Source organism: Mustelus asterias, chromosome 7, assembly GCF_964213995.1.
Source record: "Mustelus asterias chromosome 7, sMusAst1.hap1.1, whole genome shotgun sequence".
NCBI classification, from domain to species: Eukaryota; Metazoa; Chordata; class Chondrichthyes; order Carcharhiniformes; family Triakidae; genus Mustelus; species Mustelus asterias.
The window spans coordinates 61,270,594-61,289,145 of NC_135807.1; the positions used below are offsets into that span (position 1 = coordinate 61,270,594).

The 18,552-nt window shown below is 44.3% G+C and overlaps 1 protein-coding gene and 1 long non-coding RNA gene across 5 annotated transcripts in view; one reads left to right on the forward strand and one right to left on the reverse strand.

Moving 5' to 3' along the window:
• Positions 1 to 18,552, forward strand: part of LOC144495746 (uncharacterized) — a 78,159-nt gene that overhangs the window by 39,003 nt on the left and 20,604 nt on the right. Inside the window, exon 2 of the long non-coding RNA XR_013498318.1 lies at positions 9,136 to 9,177. This is a non-coding gene — a long non-coding RNA (uncharacterized LOC144495746). The remainder of the gene's footprint in view (positions 1 to 9,135; positions 9,178 to 18,552) is intronic.
• Positions 7,574 to 18,552, reverse strand: part of prkdc (protein kinase, DNA-activated, catalytic subunit) — a 219,777-nt gene continuing 208,798 nt past the window's right edge. For 3 of the 4 annotated variants that reach the window (XM_078216123.1, XM_078216122.1, XM_078216121.1), the window contains exons 85-86: positions 10,636 to 10,775; positions 8,732 to 9,651 (exon numbers count right to left, since the gene is read on the reverse strand). In XM_078216123.1, coding sequence (XP_078072249.1) covers positions 9,447 to 9,651; positions 10,636 to 10,775 — 345 coding nt within the window. In that variant the 3' untranslated portion in view covers positions 8,732 to 9,446. Of the gene's footprint in view, positions 8,701 to 8,731; positions 9,652 to 10,635; positions 10,776 to 18,552 lie in introns of those variants that run through there. The other variant, XM_078216124.1, reaches the window with a different exon arrangement.

Here is an 18,552-nt window from a genome sequence, read left to right on the forward strand (position 1 = left end):
CTTAGGGCAATTGTCTTGATCATCCCCAAGCTAATGTTGGCAAATAATTGGAGTATGGATTATGACAGCCTAGCTCATTCCTGACTACAAGCTATGTATGCTGTCTAGTAGGAATCAGGAACTAATATTCAAACAATTAGCCAGAGGAAATGGGCGAGGTATTAAATGAGTACTTTGCTTCAGTATTCACCAAAGAAAAGGACTTGGTGATTGATGAGTCTGGGAAAGGGTGTGTAGATAGTTTGAGTCATGTTGAGATCAAAAAGGAGGTGGTAGTGGGGTTCATCAGAAACATTAAGGTAGACAAGTCCCTAGGGCCTGATGGGATATACTCCAGAATACTGAGAGGGGCAAGGGAGGAAATTGCTGGGGCCTTGAGAGAAATCTTTGTATCCTCACTGGCTACAGGGGAGGCACAGTAAGAAGTTTAACAACACCAGGTTAAAGTCCAACAGGTTTATTTGGTAGCAAAAGCCACACAAGCTTTCGGAGCTCTTAGCCCCTTCTTCAGGTGAGTGGGAATTCTGTTCACAAACAGAGCTTATAAAGACACAGACTCAAATTACATGAATAATGGTTGGAATGCGAATACTTACAACTAATCAAGTCTTTAAGAAACAAAACAATGTGAGTGGAGAGAGCATCAAGACAGGCCAAAAAGATGTGTATTGTCTCCAGACAAAACAGCAGTGAAACTCTGCAGGTCCACGCAACTGTGGGAGTTACAAATAGTGTGACATGAACCCAATATCCCGGTTGAGGCCGTCCTCGTGTGTGCGGAACTTGGAACAGGGGAGGCCCCAGAGGATTGGAGAATAGCCAATGTTGTTCCTTTGTTTAAGAAAGGTAGCAAGAATAATCCAGGTAATTACAGGCCGGTGAGCCTTACATCAGTGGTAGGGAAATTATTGGAGAGGATTCTTCGAGACAGGATTTATTCCCACTTGGAAATAAGTGGACGTATTAGTGAGAGGCAACATGGTTTTGTGAAGGGGAGGTCGTGTCTCACTAACTTGATCGAGTTTTTCGAGGAAGTGACGAAGATGATTGATGAGGGTAGGGCAGTGGATGTTGTCTACATGGACTTCAGTAAGGCCTTTGACAAGGTTCCTCATGGCAGACTGGTGCAGAAGGTGAAGTCGCATGGAATCAGAGGTGAACATAATAGGAGCAGGAGTAGGCCATCTAGCCCCTCGAGCCTGCCCCGCCATTCAATAAGATCATGGCTGATCTGAAGTGGATCAGTTCCACTTACCCGCCTGATTCCCTATAACCCCTAATTCTCTTACCGATCAGGAATCCATCTATCCGTGATTTAAACATATTCAACGAGGTAGCCTCCACCACTTCAGTGGGCAGAGAATTCCAGAGATTCACCACCCTCTGAGAGAAGAAGTTCCTCCTCAACTCTGTCCTAAACTGACCCCCCTTTATTTTGAGGCTGTGCCCTCTAGTTCTAGCTTCCTTTCTAAGTGGAAAGAATCTCTCCACCTCTACCCTATCCAGCCCCTTCATTATCTTATAGGTCTCTATAAGATCCCCCCTCAGCCTTCTAAATTCCAACGAGTACAAACCCAATCTGCTCAGTCTCTCCTCATAATCAACACCCCTCATCTCTGGTATCAACCTGGTGAACCTTCTCTGCACTCCCTCCAAGGCCAATATATCCTTCCGCAAATAAGGGGACCAATACTGCACACAGTATTCCAGCTGCGGCCTCACCAATGCCCTGTACAAATGCAGCAAGACATCTCTGCTTTTATATTCTATCCCCCTTGCGATATAGGCCAACATCCCATTTGCCTTCTTAATCACCTGTTGCACCTGCAGACTGGGTTTTTGCATCTCATGCACAAGGACCCCCAGGTCCCTTTGCACAGTAGCATGTTGCAATTTTTTTCCATTTAGATAATAATCCAATTTGCTATTATTGCCTCCAAAGTGAATAACCTCGCATTTGTCAATGTTATATTCCATCTGCCAGATCCTCGCCCACTCACTCAGCCTGTCCAAATCTCTCTGCAGACCTTCTACGCCCTCCACACAATTCACTTTTCCACTTATCTTTGTGTCGTCTGCAAATTTTGTTACCCTACGCTCAGTCCCCTCCTCCAGATTGTCAATATAAATGGTAAATAGTTGAGGCCCCAGTACCGATCCCTGCGGCACGCCACTCGTTACCATCTGCCAACCAGAAAAGCACCCATTTATTCCGACTCTCTGCTTCCTGTCGGATAGCCAATCCCCAATCCACGCTAACACCCTACCCCCAACTCCGTGTGACCCAATCTTCTTCAGCAACCTTTTGTGAGGCACCTTATCAAATGCCTTTTGGAAATCCAAAAACCCTGCATCCACCGGTTCCTCTCCGTCAACCGCACTAGTCACATCTTCATAAAAATCCAACAAGTTTGTCAAGCACGACTTTCCCCTCATGAATCCATGCTGCGTCTGCTTAATCAAACTATTCTTATCCAGATGGCCTGCTATTTTTTCTTTGATGATGGATTCCAGCATTTTCCTAACTACAGACGTTAAGCTAACCGGCCTGTAGTTACCCGCCTTTTGTCTATTTCCTTTTTTAAACAGCAGCGTAACATTAGCCGTTTTCCAATCCACCGGCACTACCCCAGAATCCAATGAATTTTGATAAATAACCACTAACGCATCCGCTATTACCTCTGACATTTCTTTCAGTACCCTGGGATGCATTCCATCCGGGCCCAGGGACTTGTCCACCTTCAGTCCCGTTAGTCTACCAAGCACTGCCTCCCTGGTAACATTAATTGTATTACCTCTCCTCCTACCAACCCTCTATCGTTAATATTCGGTAAACTATTTGTGTCTTCCACCGCGAAGACCGACACAAAAAACTTATTTAAAGTTTCGGCCATTTCCTCATTTCCCACTATTAAATCTCCCCTCTCGTCTTCCAAGGGTCCAACATTCACTCTTGCCACTCTACTCCTTTTTATATATTTGTAAAAGCTTTTACTATCATTTTTTATATTTAGAGCTAGCCTAGCTTCATAACCTATCTTTCCTTTCTTTATCGCTTTCTTAGTCGTTCTTTGTTGTTTCTTAAAGTTTTCCCAATCTTCCGATTCTCCACTATTTTTGGCCACTCTGTACGCATCGGTCTTTAATTTAATACTCTCCTTAATTTCCTTCGTTATCCATGGCTGGTTATCCCTTTGCTTACAGTCCTTCTTTAAGGAGCTGGCTACGTGGATACAAAACTGGCTCGGTCAAAGAAGACAGGATAGCAGTGGAAGGGTGCATTTCTGAATGGAGGGCTGTGACAAGTGGCGTTCTTCAGGGATCAGTGCTGGGACCTTTGCTGTTTGTAATATATATAAAAACGATTTGGAGGAAAATGTAACTGGATTGATTAGTAAGTTTGCAGACAACACAAAGGTTGGTGGATTTGCAGATAGCGATGAGGAACCTCAGAGGATACAGCAGGATACAGATCAGTTGGAGACTTGGGCGGAGAGGTGGCAGATGGAGTGTAATCCGAACAAATGTGAGGTAATGCATTTTGGAAGGTCTAATACAAATAGAACATAGAACATAGAAAGCCACAGCACAAACAGGCCCTTCGGCCCACAAGTTGCGCTGATCATATCCCTACCTCTAGGCCTATCTATAGCCCTCAATCCCATTAAATCCCATGTACTCATCCAGAAGTCTCTTAAAAGACCCCAACGAGTTTGCCTCCACCACCACCGACGTCAGCCGATTCCACTCACCCACCACCCTCTGAGTGAAAAACTTACCCCTGACATCTCCTCTGTACCTACCCCCCAGCACCTTAAACCTGTGTCCTCTCGTAGCAACCATTTCAGCCCTTGGAAATAGCCTCTGAGAGTCTACCCTATCCAGACCTCTCAACATCTTGTAAACCTCTATCAGGTCACCTCTCATCCTTCGTCTCTCCAGGGAGAAGAGACCAAGCTCCCTCAACCTATCCTCTTAAGGCATGCCCCCCAATCCAGGCAACATCCTTGTAAATCTCCTCTGCACCCTTTCAATGGCTTCAACATCTTTCCTGTAATGAGGTGACCAGAACTGCGCGCAGTACTCCAAGTGGGGTCTAACCAGGGTCCTATAAAGCTGCAGCATTATCTCCCGACTCCTAAACTCAATCCCTCGATGAATGAAGGCTAGTACGCCGTACGCCTTCTTGACCGCATCCTCCACCTGCGAGGCCGATTTAAGAGTCCTATGGACCCGGACCCCAAGGTCCTTCTGATCCTCTACACTGCTAAGAATGGTACCCTTCATATTATACTGCTGCTTCATCCCATTGGATCTGCCAAAATGGATCACTACACACTTATCCGGGTTGAAGTCCATCTGCCACTTCTCCGCCCAGTCTTGCATTCTATCTATGTCTCGCTGCAACTTCTGACATCCCTCCAAACTATCCACAACACCACCTACCTTGGTGTCGTCAGCAAACTTACCAACCCATCCCTCCACTTCCTCATCCAGGTCATTTATGAAAATGACAAACAGCAAGGGTCCCAGAACAGATCCCTGGGGCACTCCACTGGTCACTGACCTCCATAGGAAATATACAGTTAATGGCAGAACCCTTAAGAGTATTGATAGGCAAAGGGATCTGGGTGTACAGGTCACTGAGTGGCAATGTAGGTGGAGAAGGTAGTCAAGAACGCATTAGTCACGCTTGCCTTCATCGGCCGGGGTATTGAGTTTAAAAATTGGCATGTTATGTTGCAGCTTTGGTCGCACTCGGAATATAGTGTTCAATTCTGGTTGCCACACTACTAGAAGGATGTGGAGGCTTTGGAGAAGGTACAGAAAAGATTTACCAGGGTGTTGCCTGGTATAGAGGGAATCAGCTATGAGGAGAGGTTGGAGAAACTTGGTTTGTTCTCACTGGAACGTTGGAGATTGAGGGATGACCTGATAGAAGTCTACAAGATTATGAGAGGCATGGACAGAGTGGATAGTCAGAAGCTTTTTCCCAGGGTGGAATTACTATAGTGATTACACTTTCCCCCCACCCAACTTTCTCAAAGGACTCTATCCAATTCTGCCGCCTTTGCTGGTGTAATTGCATATCTTCCAACAATATCACCTTCCACATCAGTGCTTTTTGTTGTCATCCTTTTTTAACCAAGGATTCCTCGTGTCCATGCTACCACCCAACATGTCTTCCCGTCCCCTCAGAGCATTCTGAAGCGATGGTTTCCTTCATGGCACCCTCTTCCAACACCTGTTCCCCCCCTTCCTTTTTCAAAACACAGGCGATGCAGCTACTTCCCTTGCTCAATACATTCAATAAAGGTGAAACAGTGATTTGCTTGTTTCTTTCATTGTAGTATACTGTATTTACTGCATGGTCTTCTCTAAATTAGCGAGACCAAACGAAGAATGGGTGATTGCTTTGCTGTGCACTTCCTTTCAGGTCACAAGCATGATCCTGAGCTTTGTGTTGCCTATCATTTCAATTCCCTGCCCTACACCCAGTTTTGAATTCTTGACCTCCTACCACTGTTTCAGTTGAAGGGTAAAGAAAAGCATATCATTGATTGCTCAGGCAGTTTACAGCCTTCCCCATTGAGCATGGGGTCTCAAACTTTAAATCAAGTTACCTGCCCAAATTAAATCTGGCAGACAAAAATGGTTAGTGACTGTCATTTGAACCTGAAACTTAGACTGTGGAGAGTCAAAATACTTTGGCCACCGGAAATCTAACATAAACAGAAAATTCTTGTGACCATTTTTTCAGTGAAGGGGTGCTGCTAAGGATTCCACTATTGTCATTTGGTGCTCCCTCTGGATCCATCTTTTGTTTCTTCACTTGTCCCATTACCACCCACTTTGTCCTTGCACCATCATCTCTTTTGTTCTTTTCCCACCTTCCCCTATCTCTACTATTTCTTAGTTCTGACAAAGATTATTGACCTGAAACATTAATTCTGTTTCTCTCTCCAAAGATGCTGCCTGACCTCCTGAGTATTTCAGTATTTTCTATTTATATTTTAGGGTTCCAAAATCTGCAATATTTCAGCTCACGACAATTGAAATTCCAGATTCAAATTTTATTAACCTGCTCTGATGAAGTCATCCAGACTCTAAATGTAAGCTGTGTTTTCTCTTCAGATGCTGTCAGACCTACAGAGATTTTCCAGCATTTTCTGTTTTTGTATCAGATTCCAGCATCCGCAGTAATTTGCTTTTATATTAACCTTTTGTGTTGCCTGAACTCCCAGATTTAATTATAGCCTGTAACTAGCTCCCAGGAAACCATTTATCCTTGATGTAAACACTGATTTGCTAATCCTTTGAGGACAGCAGGGTGTGCCATTTCTACAAAACATTTTTTGTTTATTCAAAGATCACTCAATTAAGATGAATAGATAAAATGTGAATTGCATCCTTTATCCTTTTTTGGAATCAGATTCTTCCTCTAAATTTACAGGACTTTTTTCCAAAGGGTGTATGCTTTGTGTGCTTATGCACCCAATATTAAGAATGAATGTTTTGAATTTTAGTCTGCAACCACACCAAAAATACATGGATTTTCGTCTGAGCTGCCACTCTTTTGACCTATTCCATCAAATCACATGCTATCAGGTGGTGTGTGGGGAGCCGGGGGATTCCCTACAGGTTAGGGGAAAAAGTGAAAAATCAAATTGTCACTAAGAAAATATTGTAGCTTTCCTTATAATGAACATGCCAGACAGTGGCAGAAGGATGTAAGAGAAATAAATTTAACCCAATAAATGTGCAATATCAGGGAAAATAAAGCAGTGGGTCATTTTGTGAGTTAATTTGTACTTAAATTTTTAGCTTTATACAAAAGGAAGTTATTTCTGTGATCCATTCACTTTTTGCAGCAAAGTGATAACTTTTAATTATAGCAGAGAAGGCAAACAGAAGAGGATTAGGGAAGAACAACAACAGGTATAGCACTGCATGATCTTTTGAGTCACTCTGCTTACTCATAAACTTAATGCAGCCGAACATAAAATACCATTTAATTTGCGTTTTAAACATTTCAGTAAAACGAAAAAGGGTACCTATATTTATAGGTAGAAATAGAGGTGGAATTCTCCCCAAAAAATTCTAAATGCCAAATTCACGTAAAAACTGAAGTAAATCACTGCTTTTTTCACTGGAATTTTCAAAATGAATCTCCCCCACTCTGCATCACAGAATGCCCTATCGTGAATCACGATGAAAAGCTAGGGGTGGGGCCTATGCCCATTGGAGAGGTCGGCAGCATAGCGCTGATCGGGCCACTGCGCATGTGCTGATCTCCTGATTACTGGCCAACTCTGCGACTCCCTCCCTCCTTCCCCCCCCCACTACCCAACGCTGGCCTCCTGGACTTCCCTGGGCCAGGCCCCCCTCCCCCTCTTTTCCCCTCTGCCCCCAGTCTCGATCTTGCCCCCCTCCCCCCCCTCGATGGCCAGCCCCAATTGCTGTCCACCCTCCCTCTGTCACCTGTCCTATCCAGTGGCAGCAGGACCCCCCCACACCCCCCACTTCCCTGAGGCCCTGCCCCCTTTGCACTGTCTGGGGGGCACCACCCCTTACCCCTGGCCTTCTGGGGGCCCTCCATTCACGCGAGCTGGGTCGGATCACCAGCTCCCCATTAGTTGGGAGCTATTGTAAACACTGTTGGAGTGAAACACTCCAGGATGGGGGAGGACAGAGGGGCTAGCGGGCCCGGAGACTTCAGACGACACCAGAAATCTGACGGCCAGCGACGCGCGAAGGCCATGGCGTGCAGCGGGAAGGCTGCTACACCACCTCTGCTTATGAGCACAGCGGGCTGGGAGAATCGCCCCCATGGATTACAGGAGCTAATTTTTTCATTTTGTTTGGCAGAATGCTGGTTCTGGCGAGAAAACAGGCGTTTTTCTCTCCAGATCTTACGACACTACCAAAAAAAATCATAGGGCATATTTCACACCGTTATATGGGGGCGGGACCTAAACACCAGCAACAAAGAGATTGGAGTGCCAACTTATGCCAAGGGGTAGTGCCAGGTCCCTCTCCCCGGGGAAATAAAGTATATTTACTTTACGACCCTGGAAAGACCCAATGAAAGGTTTATGGCTAGGTGAACCTGTTGTAAATGGTGCCGGCGCGACGTCACGCTGGCGCCCCCTGAATATTCAATAAGCGAGCAGTCCAGGAGAGAGTGTTCACTAATGACATGCTAATGTATTAAATTGAGTTGTCCACAGTCCGCGGCACATTTACACCACTCCACCAGCAAGGGCCCGGTAAGATCATAACTCAGAAACTTGCCAGCACAAATTGGGCTCTCTGGATTTTGAGCACGTGCCGCCATTCCCGCAGTCCCATAGCATTGGCTAAAGAGATAATCATCCTTCAAGGAAAATAATAGATAACATTCTAAATGAAAGCAATGTAATGAACTACACAATTGAAGAAATAAGGGCGTGTCAAACTTTCATTCTGTACAATTACTACTATGTATTCCATATTCTTATTTTTAAAAAGCTATTTTGCCTTCCTCAAAAGTCATTAAACCTCTCTTTACGTAAGCAAAGCAGATACACAACATGAGGTACTTCTGCTGCAGAGTTGAATTCAGTCATATACAGACTCCAATCAGCTTGTAATTCTGCTGCATAGGAGAACCACGGAAGATGATTTTCACTTCTCATTTTAAATGTCATTCTTTGGACTCTGATTGTATGAAACAAAGTAAGAATGTAAACATATGGGAATAAGAACTTTATTTGGATTACATCTTTGATTTTTAAGGCAGTTGGTTGAAGACAGCAGTGTCTGGTCACAAAGACTGGAGTAAAAAACAAATTTATAAACTTGTTATGCAGTATTTTACACAAAGTATTCATATATTTATGTTATTTCATTTTATGTAGCATGTAGGCAAGATGTGGAGATAGTATTTTTTGTCAATGAATGGCTTCCTTCTAGATTGCTCCATTAATTGTTTTCATTATCAACCTCAGATAACCTGTTTTGTGCCCTGACATTTTCAAGTATTATCTTCCTCGTGCATAAAACTCCTTTACCCAACTGCCAACTTCAGAATTGCCATTTAAAATAATATTTTCTCATTCTTAAACATTAACTGAATCTTATTTCCCTCCACAGATTCTACACAATTCTCTAATAAAAATACATAACTGCCCGAAGGTGAGTCTTCAGCCAGTTTTCCCTCTATTTCTATGATGAACTATCTGGTCCTGCTCACTGCCTATTTTGATGACAAGGGAATGGAAACTTTTCTGACAAATCACAGGCAACAAACCTAAAACTTCAAACCATTTGTCAGCCATTAGTTTAGAATACAACAGGAAAACATCTGTCGTACTTTTTCTAAAATATTCTTTATATGCAGATATATAGACTATAATCTTTACACCAAACCATTTTTCCTGCTTTCCTCAGAGTATTGCATCCCATCACATCCAAGCCTCCCAACCTACCCAAACTCTACCCAAGATATTTGGGTCTGTAGCTTGGTCAATCAGACAATCCACCTGGCACTCTACAGAAAGCCCTTCCTCTGGTTCTCTTGCTCGGACATTGTGGTCCTTGTCTCCCATGGCTACAGCGATGTAGCTAGTATAAGCCTTTGATTTTTCATGCCCCAATCGTAATTCATCTCTGAAATGAAAACAATTGTTCTTAATACAAATTTCAGAAAAGGCGACTTGTGCATCGTACTTAGATGTGACAAATTCAACATTGAAATCCCTGAAAACTCCGGGAACACAAAAACCTGTATTTTGCAGTAGAAGTAACAGCCCATATATACACAAAGTAAAATTGGAGAACAATGTCTGGCAACCTACTTGTGCATTTAAAAATAGAAATAGTCAATTTCACGTTGCTAATATTAACAATGTTGATACACAGAAATGATGCTTTACAAGTCATATGTCTGTCTGCCTTTTGATGCAAAGCCCAATGGAGCAAAAGCCAATATATTCAAGGTGTGCGAGCGTTAGACCTAGCGATATGGCATCAAAATATATAAATAGCATCGGCATTTAATATCATGAAATGCAAGGTAATTCAAATCACTGTTAAAACTAGAGACTATGAAAAAACAAAATACTTTTCACTTGTGTTGAATTCATCAGCAAAATAATTTAGAACTGACCAATCAGCAGCAGAATCATAAAAGCAAAAGAAAATATGGTGCTAAGGCTGCATGACATTTATAACATTTATAGAGTATCTCTGAGCAGATGCACTAAAAAGCAAGGATGCCATCTTGTTTTCATAAGATATAGGAGCAGAATTAGGTTATTTGGCCCATTGAATCTGCTCCCAGTGTTTAGAAAAGGATTCAGGTATTACAAAAGGCAAAGACAGGTTTAAGGAATTGTGATTGTTTTCAAATGAAAAAGGACTTGTGGGTGGGGGAGTAAGCAAAATGTGTATGTTTGTAGAGAAATTCGTTGTATGCAAGGAAATCATGTTCAGTAACTTGGAGCAACAGCACTATATTTGCTTTATAATCAAACAGTCTGAATAAATATTGTATAAAAACCCAAAGCAAAGAAAGCCAAATGAACTACTTTCTAGATCCTGTCTTAGGTTTTAATAAGCTATAAGCAGATTAATTCCAAATATTAAACCTACCTGGTGATAGCAGATGGATTAGCTCCTTCAAGTTTCCGTTTGGCATAGTTTACCTTTTGCCTTGGATACCAATTTATTTCATTTGTGTTAACTTCCTTATTCCATGTGCCGCCTTTTTTAAATTGTTTCAGTTCAAGGTTCTGCAAAAATTAAGAAATGCGAACAGTAACTATTTTATAAAAAAGTACTGCATAACAAACGCTTACAAATAAATTATATTCCAAATGCTTTGGGTTGGCAAAATCAAAAATAACTGGCTACTTAGCATAGCTTTGGTATTTTTGAACAAAATACCTTGCAATCAAAAATATTTTACCTATTGAATATATACTTTGTTTCATTATAACATCATAGAAACTTACAGCACAGAAGGCGGCCATTCAGTCCATCATGCCTGGACCAATTCTTCTTAGTTTCACAGCTCTGCTGTTTGTGACCCTGTGGAAGTTCTTTGTCTTCAAGTGCCTGTCCAACTCCTTTAAAATTTGTGGAATCAGCTTCCACCAACTTTTCAAATACAGTGTTTCAGATTCTGAAAACTCTCAGCGAAATTATTTCTCCATTTTTCTTCTGGATCTTTTGCCATTAATTTTAAATCTATGACCTTTAGCTATTGTTACATGTACCAAAGGAAATGTTTTCTCTATCAAAATCTCCATTAGGGCACCTCTTAACCTGATTTGTTCCAGAAAAGCACAATTTTTCAAACCTTCCTCATTACTGATAACATCCTAGTCAGCCTTCTCTGCACCATTTCTAAGAAGAAAAATGGAGAAATAATTTCGCTGAGAGTTTTCAGAATCTGGAACACTGTATTTGAAAAGTTGGTGGAAGCTTGATTCCACAAATTTTAAAGGAGTTGGACAGGCACTTATAGACAAAGAACTTTTCATCCTTCCTGGAGTGTTGGTGGCCAGAATTGCCCAAAATACCCCAGCTAAAGTCTCATCAGTGATTTTATGAAGATCCTGCATGATTCCCATGCTTTATATTCTATTCCTTTATTTATAAACTTAAGTAATCCATTTTCTACATTAACCACCTCAACTTGAACTCACAACACGAAGGACTGGGTGGATGATGAGTCTGGGCAAGGGTGTGTAAATAGTTTGAGTCGTGTTGAGATCAAAAAGGAGGAGGTATTGAAGATCTTGAGAAACATTAAGGTAGACAAATCCCCAGAGCCTGATGGGATGTACCCCACAATACTGAGAGAGGCAAGAGAGGAAATTGCTGGGGCCTTGAGAGAAATCTTTGTCTCCTCACTGGCTACAGGGGAGGTCCCAGAGGATTGGAGAATAGCCAAAGTTGTTCCTTTGTTTAAGAAAGGTAGCAAGAATAATCCAGGTAATTACAGGCTGGTGAACCTTACGTCGGTGATAGGGAAATTATTGGAGAGGATTCTTCGAGACAGGATTTACTCCCACTTGGAAATAAGTGGACGTATTAGCAAGAGGCAACCTGGTTTTGTGAAGGGGAGGTCGTGTCTCACTAACGTGATCTAGTTTTTCGAGGAAGTGACGGAGATGATTGATGAGGGTAGGGCAGTGGATGTTGTCTACATGGACTTCAGTAAGGCCTTTGACAAGGTCCCTCATGGCAGACTGGTGCAGAAGGTGAAGTTGCATGGGATCAGAGGTGAATTGGCAAGGTGGATACAGAACTGGCTTGGTCACAGAACACAAAGGGTAGCAGTGGAAGGATGCGTTTCTGAATGGAGGGCTGTGACAAGTGGCATTCACAGTAAGGAGTCTCACAACACCAGGTTAAAGTCCAACAGGTTTATTTGGTAGCAAAAGCCACTAGCTTTCGGAGCGCTGCTCCTTCGTCAGGTAAGTGGGAGTTCTATTCACAAACAGGGCATGTAAAGACACACACTCAATTTACAAAATAATTATTGGAATGCGAGTCTTTACAGGTAATCAAGTCTCAAAGGTACAGACAATGTGAGTGGAGAGAGCATTAAGCACAGGTTAAAGAGATGTGTATTGTCTCCAGACAGGACAGTTAGTGAGATTTTGCAAGCCCAGGCAAGTCGTGGGGGGTTACAGATAGTGAGACATGAACCCAAGATCCCGGTTGAGGCTGTCCTCGTGTGCGGAACTTGGCTATCAGTCTCTGCTCAGTGTCTCTGCACTGTCGTGTGTCGTGAAGGCCGCCTTGGAGAACGCTTACCTGAAGATCAGAGGCCGAATGCCCGTGACCGCTGAAGTGTTCCCCAAATGGAAGAGAACACTCTTGCCTGGTGATTGTCGAGCGATATTCATTCATCCGTTGTCGTAGTGTCTACATGGTCTCTCCAATGTACCATGCCTCGGGACATCCTTTCTTGCAGCGTATCAGGTAGACAACGTTGGCCGAGTTGCAAGAGTATGTACTGTGTACCTGGTGGATGGTGTTCTCGCGTGAGATGATGGCATCCGTGTCGATGATCCGGCACGTCTTGCAGAGGTTGCTGTAGCAGGGTTGTGTGGTGTCGTGGTCACTGTTCTCCTGAAGGCTGGGTAGTTTGCTGTGGACAATGGTCTGTTTGAGGTTGTTTGAAGGCAAGAAGTGGGGGTGTGGGAATGGCCTTGACGAGATGTTCATCTTCATCAATGACATGTTGAAGGCTCCGGGAAAGTACTGGACGACGACGGATACTCTGTCCACCGTGTCCCGTGTTCGTCTTCTGAGGTGGTCAGTGCGGTTTTTCGCTGTGGCGCATCGGGACTGTCGATCGATAAGTCGAGCGCCATATCCTGTTCTTATGAGGGCACCTTTCGGCGTCTGGAGGTGTCTGTTGCGATCCTCCTCATCTGAGCAGCTCCTCATCAAACATCACCCAAGCACAACGCAACGCCATCTGCGCTCTCAAGACCAACCACAACATTGTCATCAAACCAGCAGACAAAGGAGGGGCCATCGTCATACTGAACAGAACGGATTACTGCAAAGAGGTGTACCGACAACTGAACAACGGGGAACACTACAGACAGTTACCCGCAGATCCGACCAAAGAACATACCCGTCAACTCAACAGACTGATCAAGACCTGTGATCCGGACCTTCAGAGCACCCTCCGTGCTCTCATCCCACGTACTCCCCACGTTGGGAGATCTCTACTGCCTCCCGAAGATACACAAGGCAAACACACCCGGCCGTCCCATTGTATCAGGCAATGGGACCCTGTGCGAGAACCTCTCCGGCTACATCGAGTGCATCCTGAAACCCATTGTACAAAGAACCCCCAGCTTTTGTCGCGACACTACGGACTTCCTACAGAAACTCAGCACACATGGAGCAGTTGAACCAGGAGCACACCTCGTCACAATGGATGTCTCGGCACTCTACACCAGCATCCCCCACGACGATGGCATTGCTGCAACTGCCTCAGTACTCAACGCTGACAACTGCCAGTTTCCAGATGCAATTTTACAACTCATCCGCTTCATCCTGGACCACAATGTCTTCACCTTCAACAACCAGTTCTTCATCCAGACACACCTGAACAGCCATGGGGACCAAATTCACACCTCAATATGCCAACATCTTCATGCACAGGTTCGAACAAGACCTCTTCACCGCACAGGACCTTCAACTGATGCTATACACTAGATACATCAATGACATTTTCTTCCTTTGGACTCATGGTGAACAATCACTGAAACAACTATATGATGACATCAACAAGTTCCATCCCACCGTCAGACTCACCATGGACTACTCTCCGGAATCGGTTGCATTCTTGGACACACGCATCTGCATTAAGGATGGTCACCTCAGCACTTCACTGAACCGCAAGCCCACGGATAACCTCACGATGCTCCACTTCTCCAGCTTCCACCCTAAACACGTTAAAGAAGCCATCCCCTACGGACAAGCCCTCCGTATACACAGGATCTGCTCAGATGAGGAGGATCGCAACAGACACCTCCAGACGCCCTCAAGAACAGGATATGGCGCTCGACTCATCGATCGACAGTTCCGACGCACCACAGCAAAAAACCGCACCGTCCTCCTCAGAAGACAAACACGGTTCACTGTGGACAGAGTACTCTTCGTCGTCCAGTACTTTCCCGGAGCGGAGAAGCTACGACATCTTCTCCGGAGCCTTCAACATGTCATTGATGAAGACGAACATCCCCACTTCTTGCCTTCAAATAACTGCACAACCTCAAACAGACCATTGTCCACAGCAAACTGCCCAGCCTTTAGGAGAACAGTGACCACAACACCACACAACCCTGCCACGTTAACCTCTGCAAGACGTGCCGGATCATCGACATGGATGCCATCATCTCACGTGAGAACACCATCCACTAGGTACACAGTACATAGTCTTGCAACTTGGCCAACGTTGTCTACCTGATACGCTGCAAGAAAGGATGTCCCGAGGCATGGTACACTGGGGAGACCATGCAGACGCTACGACAACGGATGAATGAACACCACTCGACAATCACCAGGCAAGACTGTTCTCTTCCTGTTGGGGAACACTTCAGCGGTCACGGGCATTCGGCCTCTGATCTTCGGGTAAGCGTTCTCCAAGGCGGCCTTCACGACACACGACAGTGCGGAATCGCTGAGCAGAGACTGATAGCCAAGTTCCGCACACGAGGACGGACTCAACCGGGATCTTGGGTTCATGTCACACTATCTGTAACCCCCCACGACTTGCCTAGACTTGCAAAATCCCACTAACTGTCCTGTCTGGAGACAATACACATCTCTTTAACCTGTGCTTAACGCTCTCTCCACTCACATTGTCTGTACTTTTAAGACTTGATTACCTGTAAAGACTCGCATTCCAACCATTATTCTGTAAATTGAGTGTGTGTCTTTATATGCCCTGTTTGTGAATAGAACTCCCACTCACCTGACGAAGGGGCAGCAAGCGCTCCGAAAGCTAGTGGCGTTTGCTACCAAATAAACCTGTTGGACTTTAACCAGGTGTTGTGAGACTTCTTACTGTGTTTACCCCAATCCAACGCCGGCATCTCCACATCATGACAAGTGGCATTCCTCAGGGATCAGTGCTGGGACCTTTGCTGTAAAAATGTTTTGGAGGAAAATGTAACTGGTTTGATTAGCAAGCTTGCAAATGACACAAAGGTTGGTAGATTTGCAGATAACGATGAGGACCATCAGAGCATACAGCAGGATATAGATCATTTGGGCGAAGAGCTGGCAGATGGAGTTTAATCCGGACAAATGTGAGGTAATGCATTTTGGAAGATCTAATACAAATAGGAAATATACAGTAAATGCCAGAACCTTTAAGAGTATTGATAGGGCAGAGGGATCTGGGTGTACAGGTACACAGGTCACTGAAAGTGGTAACGCAGGTGGAGAAGGTAGTCAAGAAGACATACAGCATGCTTGCCTTCACCGGCCAGGGCATTGACTTTAAAAATTGGCATGTCATGTTGCAGCTTTATTGAACCTTAGTTAGGCCGCACTTGGAATATAGTGTTCAATTCTGATCGCCACACTCCCAGAAGGATGTGGAAGCTTTGGAGACGGTACAGAAAAGATTTACCAGAGTGTTGCCTGGCATGGAGGGCATTATCTATGAGGAGAGGTTGGAGAGATTGGTTTGTTCTCACTGGAATGACAGAGGTTGAGGTGTGACCTGATAGAAGTCTACAAGATTATGAGGGGCATGGACAGAGTGGATAGTCAGAAGCTTTTCCCCAGTGTGGAAGAGTCAATTACTGGGGGGCACAGGTCTAAGGGGCAAGGTTTAAAGGAGATGTACAATGCAGATTTTTTTTACACAGAGGGTGTTGGGTGCCTGGAACACGCTGCAGGGTAGGTTGTGGAAGCAAATATGATAGCGACTTTCAAGGGGCATCTTGAGAAATACATGTATAAGATGGGAATAGAGGGATGTGGTCCCCGGAAGGGGAGGGGGCTTTAGTTCAGTCGGGCAGCATGGTCAGTGCAGGCTTGGAGGGCCAAAGGGCCTGTTCCTGTACTGTAATTTTCTTTGTTCTCTCTGTTCTTGTTGTTCTTTGATTTGTGTATAGGTCACTCTGCTCATCTACACTTTTCAAAATTCTGCCACTAAAAGCATAATGTCTTTCTGTACAAGTCTCTCCTTCCTGTGAGCAAACTCCAAGCTCTCTAAGCTGTAGACGTATCTACCACCAAGGAAGCATGCAGGTGAGTAGTGACTGCCATTATAGAATAAGAGGTATCTAATATAAGCAGCGTCCATGCATCAATTGGAAATCACCTGCAGATCATCTGTGCTTATTGTGTGTGCGCATCAATACTTCACTGCCTGGAAAATGATTTACATCCAGATTTAGTGCCTGTATCAATCCCAGTTCACTGTGGTATTTTAATCAGACTGGAGCTGTCATTGCTGTCTTCTAATTCTAAACGGGACGAGGTACCTTTGGTTCACCTCTGCTCAGGATTGGAACTATAGTTAGACAGAACAAAGAACAGTATAGCACAGGAATAGGCCCTTCAGCCCTCCAAGCCTGTGCCAATCATGATGCCCTAACTCAACTAAAAAAAAACCTCTGCCCTTACTCGGTCAATATCCCTCTATTCCCTCCCTATTCATGTACCCATCCAGATACCTCTTAAATGTTGCTAATGTGCCTGCTTCCACCACCTCCTCTGGCAGCATGTTCCAGGCATCCACCACTCTCTGAGAGAAAACTTCTGCCACAAATCTGCCTTAAACTTTTCCCTCTCACCTTGGCCCTGTGCCCCCTTCTAATTGACATTTCACCCTAGGAAAAAGCCTCTGACTATCCACTTTGTCTATGCCTCTCATAATTTTGTAGACCTCTATCAGGAATCTCCTCAGCCTCTTTCTTTCCAGTGAAAACAATCCTAGTTTATTCAACCTCTCATTCACAGTCAACACCCTCGAGACCAGGCAATATCCTGGTGAACCTTCTTTGCACTGTCTCCAAAGCTCCCATGTCCTTCCAGTAAAGTGGTGACCAGAACTGCACGCAGTACTCCAAATGCAGCCAAACCAAGGTTTTATGTAGCTGCAAGATGACTTTCCAATTCTTGTACTCAGTGCCCGGCTGATTAAGAAAGCATATGGCATGCTTGCCTTCATCATCTTGGCCAGCTGTGTTGCCACTTTCAGGGAACTGGGGACCTGCACACCACATCCCTCTGTATGTTAATGTTCCTAAGGGTTCTGCCATTTACAGTATAATTCATACTTACATTTGATCCTCCAAAATGCATCACCTTGCATTTGTCCAGATTACCTGCCATTTCTGTGCCCAAGTCTCCAATCCTGTGTAATCTCTGACAATCCCCGGCACTTATCAGCAACTCCATTAATCTTCATGTCATCCGCAAACTTACTAATTCGACCCCATACATTTTCCTCCAAATCATTTATATATACTACATACAACAGAGATCCCAGCACTGATCCATGCGGAACACCACTAGCTACAGATCTCCATTCTGAAAAAACACCTTTCCACCGCTACTCTCTGTCTTCTATAACTAAGCCAGTTTTGTGTACAGGCAGTCCCCGGGTTACGAACGCCCGTACTTACGTACCAACCTCCGTAAAGCCTATTATTAAAAAAATCGAGTTACATACAATGGTTCGTACGAACGAACGGGCGGACTACATTGCGTGACGCTCAAAACACTGCGCGTTTTCAGCGGTTTGTCAGCCCGAGGGAGAACAGCGTCACGCCGTCGTTGCCATTTTAAGTCGGATCGCGTAAACACTGTTGTGTGCGTTGTGTTTGGACTTAAATTTTTCGTGTATTTACCCTCGTAATCATGGCTCCAAAGCATAAATCTGATGCAAGTGATGGCGATGCATCGAAGAAAAGGAAAACGATCACGATTGAAACGAAAGTGAAAATAATAAAGCGATCGGAGAGAGGTGAAACGCCAACAAACATTGGAAAAGCGTTAGGCTACAGTCGGTCA